Source organism: Suricata suricatta, chromosome 13 (genome assembly GCF_006229205.1).
Source record: "Suricata suricatta isolate VVHF042 chromosome 13, meerkat_22Aug2017_6uvM2_HiC, whole genome shotgun sequence".
Lineage (NCBI taxonomy): Eukaryota > Metazoa > Chordata > Mammalia > Carnivora > Herpestidae > Suricata > Suricata suricatta.
Genome location: NC_043712.1, coordinates 50,011,752 through 50,037,901, shown reverse-complemented (window position 1 = coordinate 50,037,901; position 26,150 = coordinate 50,011,752). Strand labels below are relative to the sequence as shown.

Here is a 26,150-nt window from a genome sequence, read left to right as displayed (position 1 = left end):
GGGGGGCACTTGTGGGGAGAAGCACTGGGTGTTATATGGAAACTAATTTGACAATAAGCTATTAAAAAGAAAGAAAGAAAGAAATGAATGGACCTGGTTTTCTGACTTGTTCATGAGAAAAGAACAATTCTTCTGAAGTGATAGTCTGCATAGGGTTCTTAGTGACACTCTTAATCCTAGTCAAATGTATGTAGCTCAAGATGCACATAGAACTATATAGTAATATAAGGATTCATTTTCCTTCTCCCCTGTCCCATACCTCCTTGGAAATACATTCTGTACTATTTTTGGAAGAGGAATCTGAGGGTATTAAGAAAATGGAACACCAGCCTAAAATGACGTAACCAGGAAGTGGGCTTAGAAGCTGGGAAGTGTGGCTTCTCAGGCTTCCTCTCTACTTAAGTGAACCTCAGACCTGATCTGCACCAGTCTTGATCATAGTGATTCTGAACAGCTCCTATTTAGTGAGCTTTCTTAGTCTCTACATTTTTTTCCTGTATGCTCTTTCCTGTATGCAGTTTTTCCTGTATGCACTTTCAACTTCTAGGTTTCCATAGGTATGTGGCTGTTACCTTCTCTTGCTGGACAAGATCTAATTGAGTATCACTAATATTCATTATTCGAGGGAAAACATTTTCTCCCTGCCATCACAAACATTCATTTCCTGTTGGAAAGATTCATGGTGTTTGCTATTTGTAATTTAACTCTGTGGCTTTTGAACGTGCAGTAAAATGTTGGCTTACATAAAAATCCCTTCTGTTATCAAATGGCTCAGCAGGATTTACACAGGTCCAGGTCACTTCCCTTCCCTGTTTGGTGGGACTGCTACCATCACCTCTTACTGTCTTTGTAAATTAACTGTTATCTTCTGTGTACTTTATATCCATATCTGATTTTAACAACCAGGCTTCCAGAAGGAGCTAGTAGATGTAGGTGAGAGATGCGTATCCAGGGCACACTAAATACAATTGGCAGGTTCTTCGAGATAGCTCATTATCTCAGCTTTCCTAATGCCCGTGCCCTCTTTCTCTCACAGATGTCTTTTATCTAGATCACCAGTGCCTGATTGGTAAATTTGCTTTGATTGTAAAAGATAAATAGCACTGAACAAAAACTCATTTAAAACACTCAGAAGACAAAGAAAAAATTACAGTGTTTACTGAGAGCCAACACAAGCTTATTGCAGGGCTGTAAATAAATGCTCGTTGTGGATTTCCTTTGTGTTATTTCTGTACCAAGGTTTTTATAATGTTTCCTTAAATTCCCACCTTAAGTATTTATCTTTTTTTGTAGCATCAATAATCATTGTTCAGGGAGCCTTCTAGTATTTCTTCTGACTGTACCCACTATTTTTACAAACCTTGAAATCTTGTCTTCCAATAAAAAATACAAAGGAATAAATTCTCTGGTCATCTTATGCAACTGATCTCCCATTACTTCTGTCATCAGTATCACCCACATGGCTCATGTCTATAAGTCATTAATAATTAATAAACCCTTTCTGAAAATTAAATGATTCTGTGTATCTTTCATACCTCTACTTATATACAGGATGGCTCATTGACAGATTTGGTTGAGAAATGGGTCTCCACAATCTGTTGAGATGAAAAAGCTGTTGACTTCTCATAAACATTCAAACCTGAACACAAGAGATTTTTCTCTAACTTCCATAAAAATGCAGCTTACAGGTAAAATCTTTTAACACCTGATATCTGTATTTTCCTTCATCTTTTCTCTCAGTATTACTTTGCTATGGTAATTCTTCCACATTCTTCACTTGCCTGAGGATTCTAAATACTCAGAAGACCCTTTCCAAATAGGTTTTGGGGGTCTTTCTCTCTCCTCCAATCATAACATTCATATTTTTCCTGATTTTTATTTCAGCCCTCTGGCTACCCACCCCTCTCCTTTTTGTTAAATAAGAAGTAAGCTGTTAATCTTATTGTGGTTCCATTGAACAAGTTGTTTTTCTGTTACTGATTTGAGCAGTTTGCATTTGGCTGTCAACATTTTGATGAGTCTGAGTATGGTTCTCTTTGTGTTTACCCTACTTGAAGTTCATAGAGCTTCTCAGAAAGGTAGATTGATTTTTTTCATCAGACTTGGGAAGTTTCTGTTCCTGTCTCTCTCTTCTCCTGGTATTTTCATTATGAATATACTGTACACTTAACAGTGTCCCACCTTTCTGAGGCTCTGGTTTTTTTTCTTCATTCTTTTCTTTTCCTTCTGTTCTTTGGATTACATAGTCTTTATTCACCTCTTACCAAGTTTGTGGATTCTTCCTTCTCCTAGTTCTAATCTATTCTAAACCACTCCTGTGAATTCTTCATTTTACTCTTTGTATTTTTCAACTCCAGAATCTCCATTTGGTTCTTTTTCATAATTTCTATCTTTTTATTGATACTCTTCTATTTGATGAGACATTGCCATCATAGCTCCCTTTACTTCTGTAGGTATGGTTTTCTTTAATTCTTTGAATATATTTATAAAGACTGCTTTCAAGTCTTTGTTATTTCCAACTTCTTGGCATCTGTAGGTTTCTGTTGCCTGAGTGTTTTTCCCCTTAGTGAGTGGATCATACTTTCCTGTCCCTTTTATTTTTTTAATGTATGCTAAGTTTTTATTGAGAACTGTACATGTTAGGTAATATATTGTAGCATCTTTCAATATTGACCCTTTTGGGAAAAGTCGGTTTAAGTTAATTGTGTGTTTGGTCACCTATTTATTTGCTTAGTGACTTGGATGGGCTAATTCCATGAAGTCTATTTTCTCTATATTATGTACACTATGACTTACTTGCTCAATATTCTTCCCCTTGTTTGCATTTTTTAGTCTGGTTTCCTAGGGATTTTCCCTGGGTTGTCATACATCACCTTTTTTAAAAATTTTGTTAGTTATTTAGTTAGTTATTTTAAGTTGGCTCCATGCCCACTGTGGGGCTTGAAGTCATGACCCTGAGATCAGTAATCACATATTTTACCAACTGAGCCAGCCAGGTGACCCTGCATACATCATTTATTGATCAAAGTTGGTGTTTAAGCTGTCTTAGCCAGCTGGATGTGTGAATGGCTTGTAGACTGGTTTCACAGATCAGGGAATTCAGTTTCCTCCTGCCTGAAGTCTGGTAGTTCAGAGGTGCTTCCTCCAGTCTCTCCTGAGTGGGTGCAGCACTGGAAAAGACCGTGAGGGATGGATATAATTTTGTTGAGTGTAACTTCTGACCTCCTCCTCGGTTAGAGCAGCATATGATTCAGCCAGGATTGGTGAGCGCTTGTGCCATAGCCCTTTCAGTCAGTAAGGCTTCCACATGTTGCTGATGCATCTGTGTATAACTTGGGGAATTTTTTTTTAATTTTTAATGTTTTATTTATTTTTGAGAGAGAGAGAGAGAGAGGGAGAGAGAGAGAGAGAGGGAGAGAGAGAGAGACAGCATGAGTAGGAGAGGGTCAGAGAAAGAGAGACACAGAATCCAAAGACAGGCTCCAGGCTCTGAGCTAGCTGTCAGCACAGAGCCCGACGCAGGGCTCAAACCCACAAACTGCAAGATCATGACCTGAGCCGAAGTCGGATGCCTAACTGACTGAGCCACCCAGGCGCCCCAAACTTGGGGATATTTTTATGCCTGCTCTGTGTCCCACTGCGGTTACTCCTGACAGGGTACAGCCTAGGTTGTGTTCTCAACCTTCTGGACCCTCAGAGATGTATAAGATCTCAGGAGGACTCTTCTTGGATTCCTCTCAGGCTCCATTAAATACATGGCTGGTTCACTTTTTGCTACTAACATCATGAAGCTAATAGCCCCAATGTAATTAATTGCTTGCCATCAGAATCCCCATTGTTTCTGGCTCCCCACATTGTCGCAGATAAAGTCACACTCTTCAGACAGCGTGGTGGAGCTCCCTGTCATTCAGGCCTGTCTCTCCACCTGAGCAGAAACTCCATGCCACTGCAGTAGGGCTTTGGGCAGAGACAGTAGCTTGCTTCTCCCAGAGGGACAACCCTTCTCTGCAGGCAGGCACTGGGTGACCTCTTGTCTTCTAGCTTGCTTCTCAGTGTGCAGTCTCCTTACGCTATAAGTGAGCTAGAATTAGGGTGATTGGGGCCCCATTATTCTCAACTTCCTGCTCTTGAACTAGAGCCCTGCCCTACCAGTGGGAACCGAGCAGGGAAGGGGAGATGTAACTGTCTTAGCAGCACCTCCACAGATTTGTGTTTCTGCAGTAGGGGGTTGAGGGTGGGGGGATGGGAGGCACTGGCAGCCTGCCCTCTCATTCATGAAACTGTCCCTAGATTAGCTTCTGGGAAGAAGGGGAACCCCCATGTTCTTGGCCATATCTGACCAGAGCAGAGCTCTCATCACATTCTCTTTCTTGTATTTTCAAGGCTCCAAGCTAAATGATATTTAGCTCATCTGATGACAAATCCTTCACTATAGTTATGCCTTCATCTGTCTTTATGTTCTCTGTTGTTAGTGCTGTGAATGCCACTTCATAACAAATACTCAGTAAGTGTGTGAATGAGTGAGTGGATGAATGAATGGATGTATACATACTTTTCAAGTGATAGGTTTATTTTTACCCAAAGGGAATGACACATTTAGTGATAATTTCAGGTACTTTGGGACCCGCTGAGTGTGGAAATAGATCTAGAATCTTCTGACCCAGCCCAGTAATAGCCAGACAGAATTTTTTATTAAAATATTTATTTTGAGAAAGCAAGAAAGCTAGCATATATGTGAAGGTGGAAGGAGCAGAGAGAGAGAATCCCACCCAGTCTTCATGCTGTCAACATGGGTCCCTACATGGGGCTCGATCCCACGAATCATGAGATGACCTAAGCCAAGATCAGAAGTTTGACACTTAACCAACTGAGCCACCCAAGCGCCATCCAGCTAGAACTTTTAAAAATAAAGAACTACTACATAACTTGAGTATGCAAAGACAATCCCATAACAGAGCCAACATCAGTAATAATAAAAATAAATAGGTGCATGATGTACATTTTATAGGATAAGGACCACAGAAGATCAATTGGTGGGAAAAGGTATGCAACTTCTCTAGTAATGAGGAATATGGAAATTAAAACAATGATGTGATATATAGGCACCTGGGTAGCTCAGTCAGTTGAACATCCAACTCTTGATTTCAGCTGAGGTCATCATACCAGGATCATGAGATCAAGCCCTGTGTTGGGCTCTGGGCTGAATGTGAAGCCTGTTTGAGATTGTTTTTCTTCCTCTCTCTTTTCCTCTCTCTCCTGCTTGCATTCCCTCTCTGTCATACACTCTCTCTCAAATAAAAATAAAAACTAAAACAATGACATGATATGGATTAATAACCATCCAATTTACAAAGATTAAGAAACCTGTAAAACAATATTGAGGAAGATGTGGAGAAATGGAAATTTTGCTATCACTGCAGGTGGGGCTGTAAATTGATACAACTACTTTGGGGAGTAACCAAGTTGAAGATTCATTTATTCACATAACTTATGACACAATAACTTAACTTTGAGGCATTTATCTTAAATGAAAACTCTTAACTGGTATAGCGGCAGACACTCACAGAGAGATGCCTATTGTTGCATTGTTTGTAATAGTGAAAAACATAAAACAACCCAAATACATGCCACTAGGGAAGTGTGTAAACATAGCTAGATATATTCTTACAGTAGAACATGATACTGCAGTTGAATGGTTTACCTCTACATGTAGCATATTATATATGTGTATGTATATGTGTGTGTTGTGTGTGTGTGTGTGTGTGTGTATATATATATATATATATATATATATATCCTGCACATAGAAGGACATGCACAGTAAGGTACCATTGATACATGCCAAGAAAAGTATATTTTTATATGATTAATGAATACTATACTGCAAGTGTCAGCAAAGTATGGCTTGTGGGCCAGATCTGGCCCATGGCTTGTGTTTGAACAACTCACAAGCCGAGATTGATGTTTACATTTTCAGAGTGCTGTAAATATAAAGAAGGAAGGGAGGAAGGGGAAGCTATGGCTTTTCTCTGTAGTAGGTCAGATAGAGCTTCCAAGAAAAGCTTTGAACTCTAAAAGAAAATATTCTATGTAATACAAGACTTATTAAGAAAATAGTGTGTCATATAATATATCTGATATCCTTAGCCCATTAGGCTTCTATAACAAACTGCCATAGACTGGGTGGCTAATAAATAGCAAACATTTGTTTCTCACAGTTCTGGAGGCTGGACACCCAAGATTTGGTGTCTGGTGAGGATTTTCTTTCTAGTTTATAGACCCTCATCTTCTTGCTGTGTCCCTACATGGCAGAAGCAGTGAGGGAGCCCTCAGGGATCTCTTTTATATGGACATTAATCCAATTCACGAGGGCTCTATCCTCATGATATGATCACTTCCCCAAGGCTCTGCCTTCTAATATGAACCACATGGGAGGGGGAGGATTGCAATGTGAATTTTGGGGGGACACCAATATTCAGTCTATAGCACTGACCCTCAAGTCCTAACTATTTTTGTCTGCCACTCTACTGAAAATGTCCCTGGCTCCTGCTATTCTTACGCTCTGTGTGCCGAGAGATTCACATCCCCTCAGCCTAACCTGGGTGGACAGCTCTCGCATCCCACCTCTGGCCTTCGTGCCCTAAGAGTTTCTCCTAAGTCTTAGAAATTTCGGCTTTTCCTCTGTGTTGCCTGACATATCAGTTAAAACACCTGGAGTCAACCAATGGTAACATGAGTCAGATGATTGCCCGACCTCCTGTTCCTCCAGACAGCATTCTGCCTTGTTTCTCACAGGGATCCCTCAGGATCGAGTCACATTGCCTCACTCCAGCTCAGAACACACTCTTCTTGGCCTTGCCTTTCTCTGCCCTTTCTCACTCCCTCACTCTGCTTGGTGGGACCACTGGCCCTTAATCTATGTCCCAGCTTATGTTTGGGGGAGTCTCCAAAAGAAGACAGATACTTTGGGCAGTAAAGGAACAAAACTGTCATTGAGAAGGACAGCAATATCGCAAAAGAGCTTTAGTTCTGTTTGTTACATTTTATTTATTTAAAAGTATCCATAACAAATAGGTCAAAATGTTAGGTTTTTAAAGGCCCTGTGGCTTTTAGATGGGTATTTACATTTTGGGGTTTGAAATAACATGCTGGATTTCTGTATGAAACTAGTCTTGCACTTTGACTTTCATTTCTTCAGGAACCTGTTTCTTGTAGTGCTTAAAATCCAATTTCTATCTAAGCATGTTCATCATACCTGTTTGAAATTAATTCATCATGAGACTACAAGAGAGGTGCCTGGATTTAACTAGTACAAAAGATGTACCATAGTAATTAAATTAAAAGATACTTTCTCTCCATTTTTTTCTTTTGTACTTCAGAATATGACTTTCTCCTCTTGTAGTCGTGAGGTATCTAAAACCTTCTGCTTTGCTAAAGATATTCTCCTAAGTTATAAGTGACAAGCTGATACATACTCTAAGTTAGGAAATATTATGTAAGAGTAGATGGGTAATTCACTTAAGAGAAATACAGCTTGTAGGAAACTATAAAATTATTCATTGGAAAATTTCTTTCAGGTTTCAGAAAATTAAGTCCTGCTGTGAGTTTTCACGTGTTGTGTGGGGAGGGGAACCAAAACCCAAACAAAAGGACAACAGCAATTGCTGTCCAATAATATATATTATATATTATATGTAATATGTTTTGTTCTCTAAGCCTACTTAGCGAACAGGATGTTTTCATTAGAAAACTTGGGACTTGATGCATGCAGGACTTCTTCCAGAGAGAAGCCATATGTTCTCTTGTGCATGCCAGACTTGTGACAATCACGATTCCATGGTCCTGCAAATGAAAGCAAAATGTTGTATAGTCCTTACAGCAGGAATCAACCCTCTTCTTAAAGCAGCATCCTTTGTGATTCCAAGCTCTCATTTGGCTGAGTGACTTTGCATGAAGTACGTCTAGCGTGATATTATAAAAATCACAAATCCTCTCCTGGCTTCACCCTTACTCTGAGGATGAAGGCCTTCATTTAGTCCAAAAGGGTATGTAGAGTCAAGCTCTGGCTGGTATCTCCAACTTCATCTTGGATGCTTTCTCCTTCCCTCTCTAACCTTTGTTCATGCTTGCCTCTTGGAGGAGCCATGAGTATTACCCTATATTCCTCAGGGCCTTTGCATATACCACTCACTATGTATCTTTAGTGCCTGACACATAAAAGACATCCAATAAATATTTTTCAAATGAACTAATGATAGATACTAGAAGGTAGCCAAGTTCTAATGTGGTGGCTGTGGTAGAAAACCAAGCACTTAAAAAAATACAAACTTTGGCATGCCTGGGTAGCTCAGTCAGTTAAGCATCTGACTCTTGATTTCTGCTCAGGTCATGATCTCATATTTCATGAGTTCAAGTCCTGTGTCACACTCTGCACTGACAGTGTGGAGCCTGTTTGGGACTCTCTCTCTCTCCCTTTCTCTCTGCCTTTCCCCCATGTGTGTGCATTTATTTTCTCTCTCCCTCTCTCTCTCTCTCTCTCTCAAGTAAATAAACATTAAAAAAAGAAAAATACTACCTTTGATTGCCTTGTCTGATCCCTCCTGGTTTAAGTGGGTGTTGAGTAGCCCAGCTCTTGCTCTGACTCACTTTCTCTAACTTCTTTTCATTATATTTTTATCAACAGTCAAGATAGTACTGTTGGAGAATGTGTCCAGAACTGCTGCTGATTACTCTGTTTTCTGTACCTACTTTTTGCCTTCAGCCTTTGTCACCGGCAGAAGAGAAAGAAGAAAAGGCAAATGCAGTGATTGTTTAGGGGTATCATCACGAAGAACTGAGTAGAACAAGAAGTATAAGCAGAAAAAATCAGTGCAGAGGCCAGTGTGGTTTTCCCCTGCCTCCTTCTCTGCCTCTCCACTGCAGACCAGCTGTGTGCCAGCCCTGCACGAGGCACCGAGGAATAGACACGCACAAGATTGAGATCGCTGCCTTCTGGGGACTCAGAAAATTTGGGAGAGGCATTCAGCTTGATGACGATGGTACAAAATGCAGTCTAACAAGTGCTGGATAGAGTCAGGCCCAGGTGCTGTGGGAGCCCAGAGAGTTTGGACATCTTCACTTGGGAAAGTACAATTGACATAGTGGCAGCGATCCAGGAGGCACATAGGCAAAGGGAGGGAGTGATGGATTTCTGAAGGGCAGTAAAACCAGATTGATTTTAAACAGTTCTTGTTACCAAGAAAATTTTAGTAACAATTTATAGCAGTATAAAATTATTGAAAACAAGGTAGACTGTTTTAAAATATGCTTGCACATTAAAATGTCCTCTGATGCTGCTGACATCTATTGATTACAGGCAATCCAGGTGGACCCTTTCCTAGGAAACAGCATTTACTGGGCCTGGAATCAGGAGCTGGGTTTCAGTCCTGTCTCTGGTACGGCCTGGCGGTCTGCCCCCCACACATGTCTGCTTCCTCACGGTTCCCATCCCTGTACTTCGCCTGGCTCTCAGCACACATAGGTACGGATGAGATGGTGCATTCCCTTCACCACTGCAAGTTTACCCCTGCAGTGATTCTAGTCTGATGGGTGACCAGACTTCCCCTTTCCTACAGCCCTCACCCAAAATCATAATTGGAATTTCTCATTTTGCCAAAAAGAAAAAAAAATAAAAACAACCATATACACACACAAAAAGCAAGCTATACTGTGTAGGCTTCTGAATGTGTTTATTTTCTTTTCATTTTCTTCCACTTAAACTCTTACTTGCTAACTCAGTGAACCCCTATACCACAGAACCTTTGTGAAATGAGTTGATTTGATAAGAAGAGGTCACCTCTGACAAATGCATCCTTGGTATAGCATTACATTCTGAAATGTAAATTTCAGATTTATCTTTAGTAACAAGTGCCCACAGGCATACAATTTTGTTCTTAAAGATCCTTATCTGGAATAGTGCTGTATATGTCAATGGCCCACAAACCTTTAATTGGCCTGTATTTCAGAATGTGTTCATATTTCCTCTTTCTACCACAAGTTAGTCCTGGGTATGATACCACCTTGTTACTCTCAAGGAAGTACTCTGAGTGGCACTTGAATGTTTATGACACCAATCCTTTGCATTGGTGAAGTACTTTGTAGTTGACCAAGCACCTAGTTCTCTGCCCTGTGAGGTAATTGTACATATCCCTACAGTGGAATATTACTCAGCGGTAAAAAGGAATAGAGTACTGATACATGCTGCAACACAGAAGAAACTTGAAAACATTGTGCTAAGGAAAAGATGCCAGAGATGAAAGAGTATACAAGTATATGATTTTATTTATAGGAAACATCCAAAATAGATAAATCTACAGAGACAGAAATTTGATTAATAATGTCAAGAGATGGGTCATTGAATGAAATTGGGGGAGGGGACCGGGGAGTGATACGAATGGGTACAAGGCTTCTTTGTGGTATGATGGAACTGTTGAAAAATTGGATTAGGGTGATCATACAACTCTATAAATACTTTAAAACTCACTAATTATATACTGTAAATGAGTAAAACTTTGTGGCATATAAATGAAATTGTTAAAATTTGTAATTCATTCCTTTTATTCTGCCCTCCAGAGCCTAAGGACAAGGGACTTCAAGCCAACTGACACTGGGCCTCCTTCTTAGTATGTACTTAGTTTCATGTTTTCCCTATCATGAGAAGAGATACCCAGTCTCTTCTTAAAAGCCTGTCCCTTCTAAATAGCCCTCTGTCCTTTCCCCTCATGTCCAACTTGAACAAATAAGAGAACAGCTTCTAAGGGTCCCTGAATACTTACCAGGAGGTGCTAACATTAGTACACTAGTAAGCTTGAGCAGAATTAAAAAGGGAATATTCTTTCCTGTATCCTTTCCATTTTACTTTTTGGTATACTATTATTAGAGCCCTGCAAGCAGTCATTTAAGAGCCAAGTCTCCCGCATGATTGAAAAGCACCGGGCTGAAACTTGAAAGAAAAGCCATTATACTAGTTTGGAATGCTTAAATAGTGTTTAGAGCCTTTCCCCAATTAAATGTAAAACTCTGAGCAACTCTAAACCTATAGGAAAATATTTTCCTATTGTTTACCAAGTGCTATGTGCATGTATATGTATATATGTGTATGTATGCATATATATATGTATAGGTGTGTATACACACACAAGAGAGTATGACATACAACTATCAGTATATATTTGATTGAGGCAGAGGAAATGGGACAATAAAGTCAGTAGCTTCTTTCCACACTTCACCTTGAGCATACTGGGAAGAGGAATCAAGTTAGCATTTAGATGGTGTGGGATACAGTGACATTACTCCAAATACATGCTCCAGCCATCGTAGCTGCCTTTCCTGTTACATACACACCCTGCAGGAGCAGAGGATGCATGAAGCTCTAATGCTAGAGAAAGCAAACCAGGAATGGTTGTGATGGGGGAGCCTCCACCACTTCCCTTCTGACTTCAGCGTGAGCCTGCAAGGTGTGAGTCCCCAGAGAGTTGTCTGCAGCACAGGCAGCAGACTTTGAAGCTTGGAGCAGAAGCAAATTGGTCCATAGCCTTCACAGACAGTGATGGGCTGTTTAACAGTCCAGAAATTCTGTCCACGATTATAAATGAAATCTGTATCTATGTATCTTGTCATCAAAGTGTTTTTTTTTTAATTTTTGGTTCGGATCGTGGAATTTCTGCATTTGTGAATTATCATACTTGATATCTCAGACAGGGACCCATCTTTCTGTTTCTTGTGGTTATCATTTGTTCCTAATTAATTTCTTTGTCAGTAGGTCAGTGATTCTATATATAACATAATGGGTCTGGTATCCACTTTTATGAATATCTCTGAAGTCTCTTCCTATCTCTTCCCTGTTGTTATTTAAGGTTAAGCTTATGAATTATTACTGCAGTTATGAGCATGGTGCTAGCTTCCTTGGCTTAAGAAGAGAAGAGGGTTTACCTCAGAATGGAGCTTGGCTACCACATTTGATGATACAAAATGCTGTATGGAAAGTTGATTATATTGGTGTGTGAAATACTTGTAGGACATCTCCCAAATGTCTTCAGATACCTGTTTGCTTGCAGTTTGTCCCTGATGCTTTCTCTCTGCAAGGCCAAAGTACTTACCTAGGATGTGTGGAGGAAGGCAGTCCAAGCATGGTGATGGGAATGGAGCATATTCTGAGCAGCTTGCCATGAGTGCAGCTGGGACTCAACAGCTGTCAGTTATTCTACCTTTCATGGGCATGTCTTGTAGTTCTAAATGATACTTCTTCAGGCAGAACGTGAGATAGAAGAAATACTAGGTATAAAATCCAGAGGATGGATTTCTGTTATCCGATTCCTGGTAGCCTTTAGACCATGTGTATTTTGCGTTGGAGCCCATTGCACTAACATGTATGACATATATAGAAGTTGGCATGGTCACAATTTTTATGGCTCTTGGAACAGGTTCTAGCCATCACCCACTGTTCTTCTTTTCCATTCTGTGGGTTTGCTCACACTCATTTGAGAAACTAATTCCTTGCTTTCTTTGATCCTTCTCATTCCAGATTTTCCCTGTAGTTTATTTGTTGTTGGGTTTTTTTTTTCATGATCTTTTTGGTTGGTTTCCCCCTCTGCAAACCCTTAATTATTGGTGATGCTCAGAGTTCCCTCATTGACCCATAATTGCTTGCTAGTATATGTTCTCCCTGAGCAACCTTATCTGCTGGTTTTCTGGTTTTACAAGTCACATATATGGTGCTGACTCCCCATATCTCTCTCTTGCCCTGACTTCTCTCTATAGGCTCAGACTCATTTATTCAGTTTGGCTGCTGGACATATTTACTTGGACTTCAAACCTTAGTGAATCTATACCTGATTATATTCATTTGTGTTCACCCATCCATTTGCTAAAGTCTGAAATTTAAGAGTCATCCTAGAGTTCTCTGCTTCTCTCTTATACCAAACCTGTCACAAAGTCTTGCTTTGCTTACATTAGGCCCTAAATATTTACTGAGCCCATCCTTATTCCCAGAGTTCTTGGTTTAAGTCCTCATCTTCCACCTGGATGAATGCAGTAGCAGTCGGATTGGTGTCTTTGGCTCCATTCTCATTATGTTTTTCAAGTCAGTCTTCACTTCGTAATCTAATGATTTAAAAATTGATTTAACTGTGTCATTCCTCAGCTTAAAGCCTGCTAAAGGCTTTCCACTAATGCTGAGATAAAATCTAAGGTCTAAGTCACTTTGGAAAACATTTTGGCAGTTTCTTAAAAAGTTAAATATATGCTTACCACAAGACCCAGTGGTTCCACTCCTAGGTTCCTACCCAAAAGAAATGAAAAAATATATCCACATAGACATATGTGCAAATCTTTATAGTGACATTATTCATAATAGCCCCACACTGGAAGCAATTCAACTGTCCAGAGGGAGAATGGATACACAAAATGTGGTGTGCAGTGTAGTACTGTTCAGCTATAAAAAGGAGCTCAGGTATTGATACTGGTAACAACATGATGAATTTCAGATGCCTTTATGCTTAGAGAAAGAGGTCAGATATTTAAAATTGCCTATTGGGGCATCTGAATGGTGCATTTAGCTAAGTGTCTGACTTCAGCTCAGGTCATGACTTCCTGGTTCGTAGATTTGAGCTCTGCATCAAGCTCTGTACTGACGGCACAGAGCCTGCTTGGGATTCTGTCTCCCTCTCTCTCTGTTCCTCCCGTGCTCATGCTTGCTCTCTGTCTCTGTCTCTCTCTCTCAAAAATAAGCATTAAAAAAAATATATATAATAAAATAACCTATTGTATGTTTGCATTTAAATGGTATTTCTAGAAAAGGTAAAAATATGGAGATGAAAATCAGATCAGTAGTTGCCTAAGGATGGCAGTGAGCATTGACTGAACATGGGCCCTGGGGTGATGGAACCATTTAAAGCCGGATTGTAGTGAGTGATGCTTGCCCAACTCCATAAATTTACTAGCACTCAAGCAAAACTAAGGTCTTTGGCATGGCCTAGAAGGCCCGCTACATTTGACCTCTTCCTACAACCTCAGTTCTTGTCACATCCTCTTTCATATTCTAATACCTTAGGGCACTAAAATATCTGTCCTTTACTGCAGATACTGTGTTTTGCTTGTTTGCTTTTTTGTCATGTAGTGACTTCTACCTGAGAAAGCTTCTTTCTTTATCCTGTCTACTCTTCGATCTCACTTAGACTCATTGGAGAATCAGCTGCAGGAAGGTTCCTCAGTCTTGAATTCTTATCCAGGTATGACCAAATTGTCTATCCTAGGCTGATTGCAGTCTACCTTTTTTTAATGCACTTTCCTCATTATATTGGAATGGTTTGTTTATATATTCATATATACCACCAAACTGTAAGTTCCCGGAGAGCATGTGCCATATCTTAAATGTGCATACAAACCCTCAGTGCTAACACACTCCCTGGTACATAGTAGGCATTCAGATTGAGCTCTTTTGCGTTCATTCCATTTGGTGAATTAATGTAAAGATGATTTGTTTTTATTTTTGCTTTTTGTTTTCTTCAGAATGAGATTTGCATCAAAATAACTCTGATGTGTTGGGGGGAACAAAGCATTTTCTTTTCAAACACTTTGCATGGTATTTTATCTTTTCTTCCTGGTTTATTATCTCCCTTTGATGTACTATAAATAGCACTCTAGCAGGTAGAAATTGTATCTATGAGTGTTCTTAAGAGAAAAAGAACCAGTGAGACATATAGGCAGAATTTCTTCCTTCCCAAGATAACCTCATTTTTGTTCTAAAGACTGTTCAGTTTGTTGATTGCATGAGGCTCACATGCATTACTGAGGAGACTCTACTTAAAGTCAACTAATTGTGGATATTAATCACATCTATAGAGTATTCTCACAGCAACACCTAGATCAGTGTTTGAAAAGCTGGGTGCTATAGACTAGCTAAATTGACCCATCAAATTAACCGTCACAGAAAAGGTATCAGAATTTTAACTGTAAGGGATCTTAGAACTTTCCTGATTATCTAAGCACATCCTTTGCCTGCCCCATTTTGTGAATGAGGAAACAGAAGCTCAGTGAGTTTGTGGTTTCACTTCTCAAAACAGAAAATGACTTTCCAGCAGTTTCTCTTACAAGTGAAAGCCTAGCGCTACTCCATCTTGCCCTATCAACTGAGTCATCAGACATTAGGTTCTAGGTCATTCATTAACAGGACTAAGTCTCAAATGGATTACTGGTACCTTTTATTTCTCTTTATGAGTTTTGTTTTCTCTCAAGAGAATTTATGACTGAGCTTTAAATAGAATTTTAAAAATACTACATGACATAATTCTGACCTCAAGTGTAGAGTCTATTTTTAGCATCTATTTTTAGATGGAGAATTACCCTTTCTCTGATAAAGAACTAGATGATTTGGGAAGTTGAAAAATAGAGAAATGCTAGTTGTCTTTTATTCTGCACATTTTTCATACATTTTTTTTAATTTTCTAGAAGACAAAAATGATCATTTGCAAATGAAACCATAAGTGATAGTGTAAATTGTCTTTCTGGGGAGGGACTGAAGCTCTCCATGATACTTCTGTGATCAGTCCTACTAATTCCCTTTGAAAGGTGTATGTATGTATGTATGTATGTATGTAAGTAATTAGCTACATAGTCTATGGGAAACTTTCACTTTGGGGAAATAGGACTTAGAAAGTTATTATTTTTAACCCCAGAGAATCATACCAGAAATCATTATAACATGATGCAGATACATTTTCTAGATAGTATTTGACCAGAAGTAAGAATGGAAGATTGGAAGCTGGGAAGAAGGTGAAATGCTTTACTCTCCCAAGCTCATTTTAAAGTTTTTAGCTTCAGACACTTAAAGAAAATCAGTCCTTATCCTATTGAATTCTTGGTGGGGGAGGGGTCACTAGTTTTTACATTATGAAAGAGAAATCTTTCCACTTTCCGCTCTTGAATATGCACATTCTATCTGAGAGTAAGAAATAGAATTAATCCAATTTAGGTAGATAAAAATGACTTTAATCATTCTCTAAGAAAATCGGAAGTTTCTGGATGGGAAATATATATACATATATTTTTCTGAAATTCACTTTCAAAACATCATGGCATTTAAGCATTCCAATTTAATGACAGCTGAGAAAAACTAGTGTGAAACTTATATTCCATGAAGTGAATCTACCCTGTCTTTCAAACATGGAATACCACCATCTGGAAAAAACAAGATCTACTTGTATTTAGCCAAATATCAAGAAAAGTACTGCATAATTTTGACTCTCCTGTTTCCTTCTGAATATGTGGTGTGTCATCAAGTATTATAATTTTTATTTTTTGGTACCTTATTTATGGATAATGGTTAAAGAACTTCCATGAAGAGTCTGAGTATGGACTTCTTTTGTTTATTATCAGAAGTGTTTCCTTTCTACAAGTACTGGGAAGACAGAACAGTGCCTACAGAGGTAGTTATCATAACTTCTTCTTGAAGAACCTGTACATTAAGTCATGTTGTTCTTTAACGCATTTCAGTTAAACTTCGTTTTTTTTTTTGGCCAGATATAAAAACCAACTTAAAATTTTGTCTGTCATATGAGTAAGATCACATGTTCAGATATAATAAACCCTTATTTTAATAATGATTTTGATAGTTTATAATGTGCTCTTTATATGTACATTCCAGTTTAATTCTTTAAAAAAATCCAGGGTTGGATAATGTTGTTTTCCATTTCTTAGGTGAAGAAATTGAGGCACTAAGAAGTTATGCATCTTCTTTTTTATACAGTCTTTTGGTGTCATTGTCAGGGTCAAATTCATATCTTGACTCTAAATCCAGTTCTAAAATCTTGATTCAAATGGCTCTCATTGACTTACGTGTCAATGAGATTTCATTATACATATAAATAATTGTATATAATTCATATAGTGTATATAATCCATATAAATGCATTCTGTGGTGCAGATGGGCAGGATAGTGTACAAGTTCTACTTTTTGCTCTGAACAAACTATGATTAAGTTATGGAATGTTAAAGTAATTCTTTTTTAATGTGAATAAACCCATAGTGCAGCATGTTATAAAATTATTTTTGATTTTGTAAAAAACACTTGAGAAAAGAATTATATTACTTTCTCTCAAGTGAGGATATATATACACACACACACACACACACACACACACACATACATGAACATGTTGGCCTATGTATGTGTTATATAAACATATGTGCATATGCATATAAACTAAAATACATACATATTTAGAATCAGGATTAATGGGAAGAATATATATTATTAATACTAATTATCATTGTTCTAAAAGTAATTTGGTGGGTAAATGTAGAATGGTTATAATTAGAAGAGAATTTTCTTTAACCTTGGCTGTAAATAAACTGTCATATATTGTTAAATTTTCTAATTTTTTGCCTGTTACCGATAGAGAAAAAGATCTTACACTTAGAGAGGAGATTAAAGTCTCAAAAGGAGATACAGAACCGGTGCTAACTCATAGTTCATGGACTTCCTTCAATTTATGTACAGTTTTTGACCTTAGAATAATTCACTGAGATCATTTTTTCGACTAGTAATTGATTGTCTACTTTGCAAGCACTATGTTAGGTACTGCAGTCTCATTTTCAAAGAAACATGAGATATGATTCCTGCCTTTAGCATCTTACAATTCAGATGAACAGAGATCTTCAGCAATTTTATTAATGAAGTGGCTAGTTTCAGGTAGTCCAAAAGATGATGTGCTTCATTAAGAATGCAAATGAAGTCTAATAACTTCCTGTTAGGGTGGGCAGTCAAGATGATCGGGAAGGTGAAATCTGGGTGAGCATTTTAGATAGTTGGTAGGATATTAAAAATAGAAAAAGGAAATGCCCAAGTACTAGGCACAGGGAATAAACACAGTGCATTTGGTGGATTGTAAAGAAACCTGGCTTTGTATGATGTAAAATAACAGAACTGAAGAAAAGCAGAGAAGTAGGAAGTAAATCACTTTGCAGGTATGTGTGGTCTGAATGAATCTGGTATTAAGTCTGCTGAATTTCACTGATGTGATTTTCAAGGAGACCACTGTAAAGGCAGTCGGGAACATGGGAGTTGAGTGTTCAGTGTTAAGTAAATGAAATGCAATGCAGGGAAGAATCAGAGCTGAAACTAGAGGCAGGAGAATCTTCTTCCCAGAGGTGACAGTATGAGGAGGATGAATCATTGCTGGAAAGCAGTGCAGCATCCTCTGGGCTGTGAACAGTGGCCATTTATTTAAGCTGTCTCTTGCTACTGGTTGCCTTTGACATTTTTCTTATTTGGTACACGGAGAAAAATAGCATGAGACAACACTACTGCAGGCTCAGAATTAAGATTTTTAATTTAAAACGTGGGTTGACTGCATTATTTTTTCTTTCTTTTTTTTTTTTTTGGAAAGCTGTGCCTTTTGAAAGGCCATCCTAGAGTGAGGTGATAAGTCTTATTTGCCTCACTTTATGCTTTCTCTTGTCAACCTAACTTTATAGAAGGACATTGTAGTTCATTTCCACAGATCTTAGCTGAGCACCTGTTACGAGGAATACAATGAAGAGTAAGATAGAGGAAGGTGAAATTGCTGGCTTAATTGGAACACAGAGTATAGGTAGAGTGTAATAGTAGGTAAGATGAGAAGTAAAAGCTCTCAGTATTGTAATTAGTGGATACAATTGAGGGTTTTAAATAGAGGAGTTGTTGTTTGATGTGTTTGATGTTTTTGTTCTGTTTTGGATCACATAGGGCTTGGCTTATTTGTACTGTTTTGTTTGATTCAAATGCCTTTTGCTGATGTTCGTTTAAATTTAAAAACCATTTTTTAAAATGTTTTTATTTTTTTGAGAGACAGAGAGAGACAGTATGAGCAGGGGAGGGTCAGAGAGAGAGAGGGAGACACAGAATCCAAAGCAGGCTCCAGGCTCTGAGCTGTCAGCACAGACCCGATGTGGGGCTCGAGCCCATGAACTGTGAGATCATGACCTGAGCCGAGGTCGGATGCCCAACCGACTGAGCCACCCAGGTGCCCCTAAAAACCATTTCTTAATGTTTATTTATTTTTGAGAGAGAGAGAGCTGGGGAAGAGCAGAGATAGACACACACATATAGAATCTGAAGCAGGCCTCAGGCTCTCAGCTGTCAGCACAGAGCCTGATGTGGGGCCTGAACTCTCGCACCATGAGATCATGACCTGAGCCAAAGTTGGAAGCTTAACTGACTGAGTCACCCAGGTGCCCTGATATTCATTTAAATTTAAATAGGTGATCAGTTTCTCAAGTGCTAGCATATTAGCCAAAGTATATTAAACAGTATCCAAAAATATTCAATACTATGAATTTTTAGTATTTAGGAACCACCTCATTGGAAAATAGTAGAGCGAAACTATTCTTAAGGATATGGTATTAGGTAAGGAAAACAAAATTCATTGTTAGTCAAGTAGGATCAGGGAGCCTATATTCCTCACCTTGACTCATTCATAAGAAGATAGAAATATTAGTAATGATATTTAAAGATCAGGAGGGGAAAATATTTGCTATACTCCTAAGGAATGAGTCAGTGTTATTTAGCCCACTGTTTAATTCAATGCCGTGATATATTTAGATCCTTTGTGACTTGAAAAAAAAATAGCCCCAAGAACAATGTAGATGTCATTTTGAATATTGCTTTTTCCAAGAATATAATTAGATAAGAAATTTTTATTTCAATCAACCTATCAGACTAGTACCAGTATCTAAGGGCTAACCTCATTTAGTATGTTTGGTGAACTGTTTCTCTCAGATTAGCTCAAAATCAGCTTTTGTAGAGAAGAGAAAGAGCTTAATATCTCTCTATCAAATTTTCTCTCTACCTCTCCCTCCCATATCCACACTCACACCCACACCCATACTAAGTATTTTAAACCAAATATTTAAAGCCAGTGGACTGATGAATCGCCCTTGGTATGAGTCATAGGACTAGTTCTAAACTATTAATGGCCATTGTAATTCCATTTGGTATTCTGTTTGATATAGTGAGTCAGCTAACCTGTTTTTAGATGTAAAAAGGGAGGAAATTAAAATCATTCTCAGCTGAGCAATATGGGATTGAAAGTATGATATGGGCCTTGTGCTTTTGATGAGGGCCATATTTTATTCCCCAGAGATGATCAGAATATGATTAACCCAGGATTACCAGGATTCTCTAATGTTACCATAAATGGAGACATTTCTTGTCTATTTTTTGGTGACAATTTTGTAAATAAAGGTCTCAGTCACAGGTCATAGGAGGGTCTGTTTCTGACCAAAATGGGATGTTGGGATATAGTGAGTTTCCTGACATTGGAGACAGTCAGGTAGAACTGAGGGTTGATGGGGGGCTGTGTAGTATATATTTTTTGATTTTATAGAAGTTTGACTAGAGTTTCCCAGCCCAAATTTATCTGAAAATTATGTACTTCAAGAATAATAAGACCCAAGGGATGCTGTAATATGAGCTGGAACTGTCATCTCTGAACAAAGTGAAAGGAAGTACATCTATAAAAATTACAGTAAAAATGTGGTGATAGCAAAAATTTGATTATTAATAACCTGTCAGGCTCCTTCTATTTCCTGATTTTCTATAACTTAATCCCAAGCATGAAGGTCAAGTCACAGGCACTTGGATCCCACTAGAAAGTTCTAAACTGAATTCTAGGGCCTCCCTATGCCCATTTCTGGTTTGTTAAAAATCTTTCAGAAAGCAGGCAAAGAAGTTGACTTCTTCTGTTCCATATCACACTTAGGCTTTCAGTTAGGTGGTATTGATGCCAGACAAAGCCTGGATCTGTGTGAACTGCTGAAATAGTTGATAACTGTCATCATCCAGGACACAGGTTAAGTGAGGGCTGATGTCAAGGACCCTGGGTTAAGGCTGTGAATCTAATGGAACTTCAGGCAGAGAATGCCAGCACCATGGACAGCTCCCCAAACCAGGCTGAGGATGCAAAGGAGCCTAGGGTTTAGCTTGGAGGTTGGGGAGAGAGGGATGAAAAACCTGAGAGACCATTGAATACTGAAAATGAACCAAGGGTTGAAGGGAGACTAGAGGGGGAAGGGAGGTGGTGATGGAGGAGGGCACTTGTGGGGAAGAGCACTGGGTGTTATATGGAAATCAATTTGACAATAAACTATTAAGAAAAATGCATTCAGGTCCTCCTTCCACCTCTTCCTCGCTAACAATCTCTGTCTACCATGGATAGGAAATTTAACTTATGCAATCCTCAGTTTGCCCATCTGTAACATGGGAATAATATGTGCTTTACATAGCTCTTGTACACATATTAGATGATAAATTACAAGTGTGTGTGTCAGCTATGCAAATGAAAGATGTTAATATTTTTTATTAACCTTACACTTTGAATAATTGGCATTTATTTACCTAAGGTTGTATTATGTTAATGAAAATGGCTAGATTCTTCTCAAGGTTTGATACACAGTTTTAAAAAAAAAAAACTGGAGAAACCAGGATACTATAAGCAGGTATATACTTCATTGGTAAGAGAAGGGAACTAGAATTTACCATTTGTTTTGTAGGTTCAGACATAGGTTCTTATACTTGCTACACAATTTAATTTTCACAACAACTCTGTGCACCTGGCAAAGAGTAGAGGAGTCTGTCCATGCTATGTCCATTCATCACAACACATTCCTTCTGCTACTGCTGCTGGGATGAAAGGGGTGGTGTCCGATATGCAGGTCCAGATAGGTGATGGAATTTGTACTTTCAGTTTCTCCAATAATACTCTCTTCTAGAGGTTTTCCTGATAGCAGAAAGCAGGAGTGAAGGACAGAGAGAGAGAGAGAGAGAGAGAGAAAGATAGTGAGTAAGGAAGACATGGAAGCCACAGCAGAGGGATATCCAAGCTTCCACAGAGCCATATATCCAAGAACTCCTTTAGAAGGAGATAAACCAAACTCACAGGATGACCCAGGTTGTTACTGAGATTGTTGCAGGTCTGGCCTTGGTGGTGGCCTTATCTGCAGAGACCTTCAATCCAGCGGTTACTGAAGAAAATGAAAAATCATACTTCAGTGTCTGTATGTGATAACTTTAATCCAGTGACATCTTTGTAAAAAGCATCTACTTTCATAATTAGAGTATTTTAAGAGCAACAAAAGTCTCAAGTCATTAGCATTTAATATTCCTGCCTTTGATGAATCTGAAGTATTTTCCTTGTGATCCATTCATAAATTTTTATTAGATTTAATTTAATTCTTTATTTCAGAACAAAATGGGATATTTAACTTTTTAATAAACACAAATTCTGCATGTGGAAAATGATCATTTTCATGCATACGTTAATGAATATAAAATGTATAATAATGGGAATTGATTGGGTAGCAAAGAAATACCCTTAACTTCTTTCCATGTGGTTTATCTCATATTGAGAAGGATACAGACAACAACTAATATAAGATTAGTATTCAAGCCCTTTTATCTGAAGATCAGCTGGGCTGATTTTTTTTCTTACCAGTTTGATAGATGCTTGTGATTGTCTGTTCAATAGCCCATTGAGAAATAGGTTGAAGAAGTAGCAATTTTCTACCTAGGTAGCATTTTAGATCCATTATCAGAGGGAAATGATAATTGTATGATGCTGTTGTCCCTCAGAACTTTCAAAAGGAAAATGTCAGTGATTAGGTAGTTTTATAATGATGTATATAATAACACTGGGATTGAAAGCAGAAGAAGTAAGTTCAAATTCTTGTTTCAATACCTACTGGGTGCCTGGTCTTTGGCAAGTTGTTTAAACCTTCTGAGCCACAATTTCCTCCTATGAAAGTGGGACTGTCTGCCCATGTCAGAGAATGGTTGTAGGAAAAATGATATTAGATGATATTTGTGAAAGTGCTTGAAACTTTTAACACATGTTTTGGAAAGAAACTTATACCAATTCTTTTTGTGTGTTTACTTTAGAAAGTGAGTGAGAAGGTTGGAGGCGCTGAAGGAACCAAGTTGGACGATGACTTCAAAGAGATGGAGCGGGTAAGTCTTGACCCTTAGAGCTCCCCCAGCGTGAAATCATGTAGCATATAGAGAGGGGAAGGGGAAACTGCTCTCTACTGGCACCTGAAAAATGTATCTTGTTACTTTAAAATATATTCTCCTTTTAGGGTATATTTTAAAACAGAAGATACAAAGTATCTCTCTTCCCTTTGTACTGAGAACAAAGCCTCAGCGAAGATGAAATGTCATAACATACTTTCCTGATGGATTTTATCATCAGTTTTCCAAACATACACAACATGAAGCTGTGCTTGAATCGGGGCCGGGGTGGGAAGAAAATAGGGGACGGTGGAAAATAGTGTTTCAAGTGTCTGGGAGAGTTTGAGTCATTGCCTGGCCTTGGTGGACCTCTGGGCAGGGCTATGTGGTGGCAGCAGGTGTGTGGACAGTACCCCTGAAGGGGCCTGCAGGCTTGGCCATACTACACCTGCACTGTTTGATCCACAAGTCAGGTTATTGCTCTGAGTCTCTTGTTTTTGTGTAAATATAAAATGAGAGTATGAATCCCTAGTTTGGAGACTTTTGTTAAGGATTAAAAATAACGTAAAACATTTAGCGTTCTGCCTAAAGGATAGCCAGTTCTCAGCAGGTGAGGGTGGAGGTGGCAAACAGAATAGCCCATTTCATTTCTCTTGTAACATCCCCATATTTTCTCTTTGAGACAGTTCATGGCAAGTGACATTTAGGCTTATGGTGGAGAGTGTGTGTTGCATTGTGCAAAGAATTTCTTCCGGTGTCCAACTGTTGATGGTCAAGGATCTGGCAGTACAAACCCTGTACTTGAACAGAGTGGATGTCAAAAGCCTGTAGCTCCTGGAAAACTGTGTTTTTACGTGGGTCACATCAGTTCCAGTGGGCTGCTTCAGTTTTGCTATTTGTGCTGTTTGTGTGAAGAGCCAAACAAAGAAAAACCCCTAGGTGCTTTGTCTTTTTCAGTTTTTTCTTTTCAGTTCATTGATGAATTCAACAAATTCCTGTTTTGTGCCTCTATGAGCCAAGCATGTAGGATACAGCAGTGAACAGGATGGGCAAGGATTACTAGAGATTAATATTTCTGTAAAAGAAACAGCAGTAAGAGAGAACAGGACACACTTGAGTTCCTGGGGGGAAAATTGAGTTGTCAAGGGAGAGGGGTCTTGTGAAATGAGACTGTATAGTATTTACCCAACTGGTCATTCTGGCTAAGTTCTTGAGATGGACCTCAATGATAGCACAGGATAGCACAGGCACCCACTAGAGAAGGGATTTAATACAAAAGTCCTGAATCCCAACCAGAAGTGTGGGAGGCCAGCCTCTTACACCTAATGCCTGATAGCTATTTGCCCTCACTGGGGCAATTAAAGTCTGCTTTGTTCCTTATTTCTCATCTCTGAACAGTTCTAAATACTGTCTGATGAACCAAAACGAGTAGCCTCTGGTGTTCATAGTTCTGGAAATGGTACTTTACCCCTCTGTCTTCTACAGCATCTGAGACCAGATCTGATACATTTGCCTAGAATGATTTGATCCCTCTGTTCCCTATAATATTGGGGTTCCTCACACCTCATAAGGAGCTGGCCTTTGGGTCTGTTAATTTGCAACAGCTTCTGTCTCCAGCCATTATTTCTTAATCCCCTCTTCCTTATCCTTAGATTTGTCTCTCTCCCCTCAGGAGACCATTTATAGCACGCCTCCACGGGGCCATGTTGTTAATGACAGATTAGTCAGGCATTGAGGAATTCAGAACTAAGGAGTCAGAATTTGAGTTGAGCTTTCAGCATCTTCCAGGACTAAAGATAATAAGCGAGGTAGCTTATTGACTAAGCTAAGACAAACTTTCCATTTTTTAAATGAAACTAAAAAGAACAGGAAATTTAGAGAATAGAGTAGAATTTATCACTGAGAATCCAATTAAGCCTTTGAATCCATGCCCATCTTGCAACCTAATTGAAATGAAAGAAGATCTTATAAGTATTTTACTTCAGGCAAAGACTCAAAGGCCCGCTGGGCCCAGAGTAAGGTTTATTTCTCCTATTTCCTAGAAAATAATTAGTTTCTGAAGCTTTTGTCTCAAAAGAGATATTCCTAGAATTAAAAAAAAAACAAACTTTTGTTGCTGACTATTTGACGAACACACCTATGGTTTTGTATTTGGGTTTATATGTAAGTAAATTGAGAGATTTACATTTCAGAGCAGTATGGAAATTACTTATTTCATTTTACTACACTTTTTTTTGTCTTACCTATGATGCTGTGCACATTTTACACTCTCTACCTATGCTAAATTTGCATTAAAGGTAAAGATTTTGGGGTTATCTGGAAAGCACATGCCTTCGATTTGGAATCTCAGGTCTCTTCTCTCCTATTAATTTATTAATTACTAACAAAAATATTTTAGCTCAGCGTTCCCAAGCCCGCAGAAGAATCACCCATCCACAGTCAGCCTTCTGATCATCAGGCATTTTAGGTAGAGAGACCTTTGTTCAGCTATGTTCTCAGAGGTGCAGTTAGGCAACAGAATGAAGCAAATTAGAGGTTTGCATAAGCAGCACTCTTAGCTGGAAAGAGAAGTGGGTATTCCTAGAGGTTGTTTCTGTAATCAGCCACCCCAGCCACTCTCCTGCTGAGGTGCAGTAAAATCACACATGTGTCTCTTAGCACTCACAGCTCCCAGAGCTGATTGCGTGAAATCCTGCAACTCTGTTGTCTCTTCAGGACCCTGCTTACAACCACTTCTTTCCTCCTCTTAAATGCCTTCCTTAGAATTGTTTATGTGTTAGTTTTAAATGGTATCTGTTGCTTAAGATCTGTTAAATACAATCTAAAGTTCTTAGTATGGTATAGACATCTTGTAGATGTGTGTATTATGAAGCTGCAGATTGTTTGTCAAGAGAAAGTTCTAGAATTTGTGGGATCTGTAAGTCCTTCTTAAATATCCATCTACTCCTGCAGTGATACTGTGGTTTTGTAGGTCTGTGTGCGTGTGTGTGTGTGTGTGTGTGTGTGTCATTATATTCGTTAATTCATATGGAATATCTATAAATGTGTCCTCCATGTACACAGTGTTGTGCTGGACATCAGGAATACAAAGATGATAAAGGACTGCCTTCAGGGGACTTCCAGTTTTGAT

General features: G+C 38.7%; 1 protein-coding gene across 2 annotated transcripts in view; it reads left to right on the top strand.

Annotated features, from left to right (window-relative positions):
* The window catches only part of SH3GL2 (SH3 domain containing GRB2 like 2, endophilin A1), a 109,988-nt gene that overhangs the window by 38,532 nt on the left and 45,306 nt on the right, over positions 1-26,150 (top strand). Inside the window, exons 1-2 of one of the 2 annotated variants that reach the window (XM_029920948.1) lie at positions 14,205-14,267; positions 22,952-23,020. In XM_029920948.1, the coding sequence (XP_029776808.1) occupies positions 23,012-23,020 (9 nt within the window). In that variant the 5' untranslated portion in view covers positions 14,205-14,267; positions 22,952-23,011. Of the gene's footprint in view, positions 1-14,204; positions 14,268-22,951; positions 23,021-26,150 lie in introns of those variants that run through there. The other variant, XM_029920947.1, reaches the window with a different exon arrangement.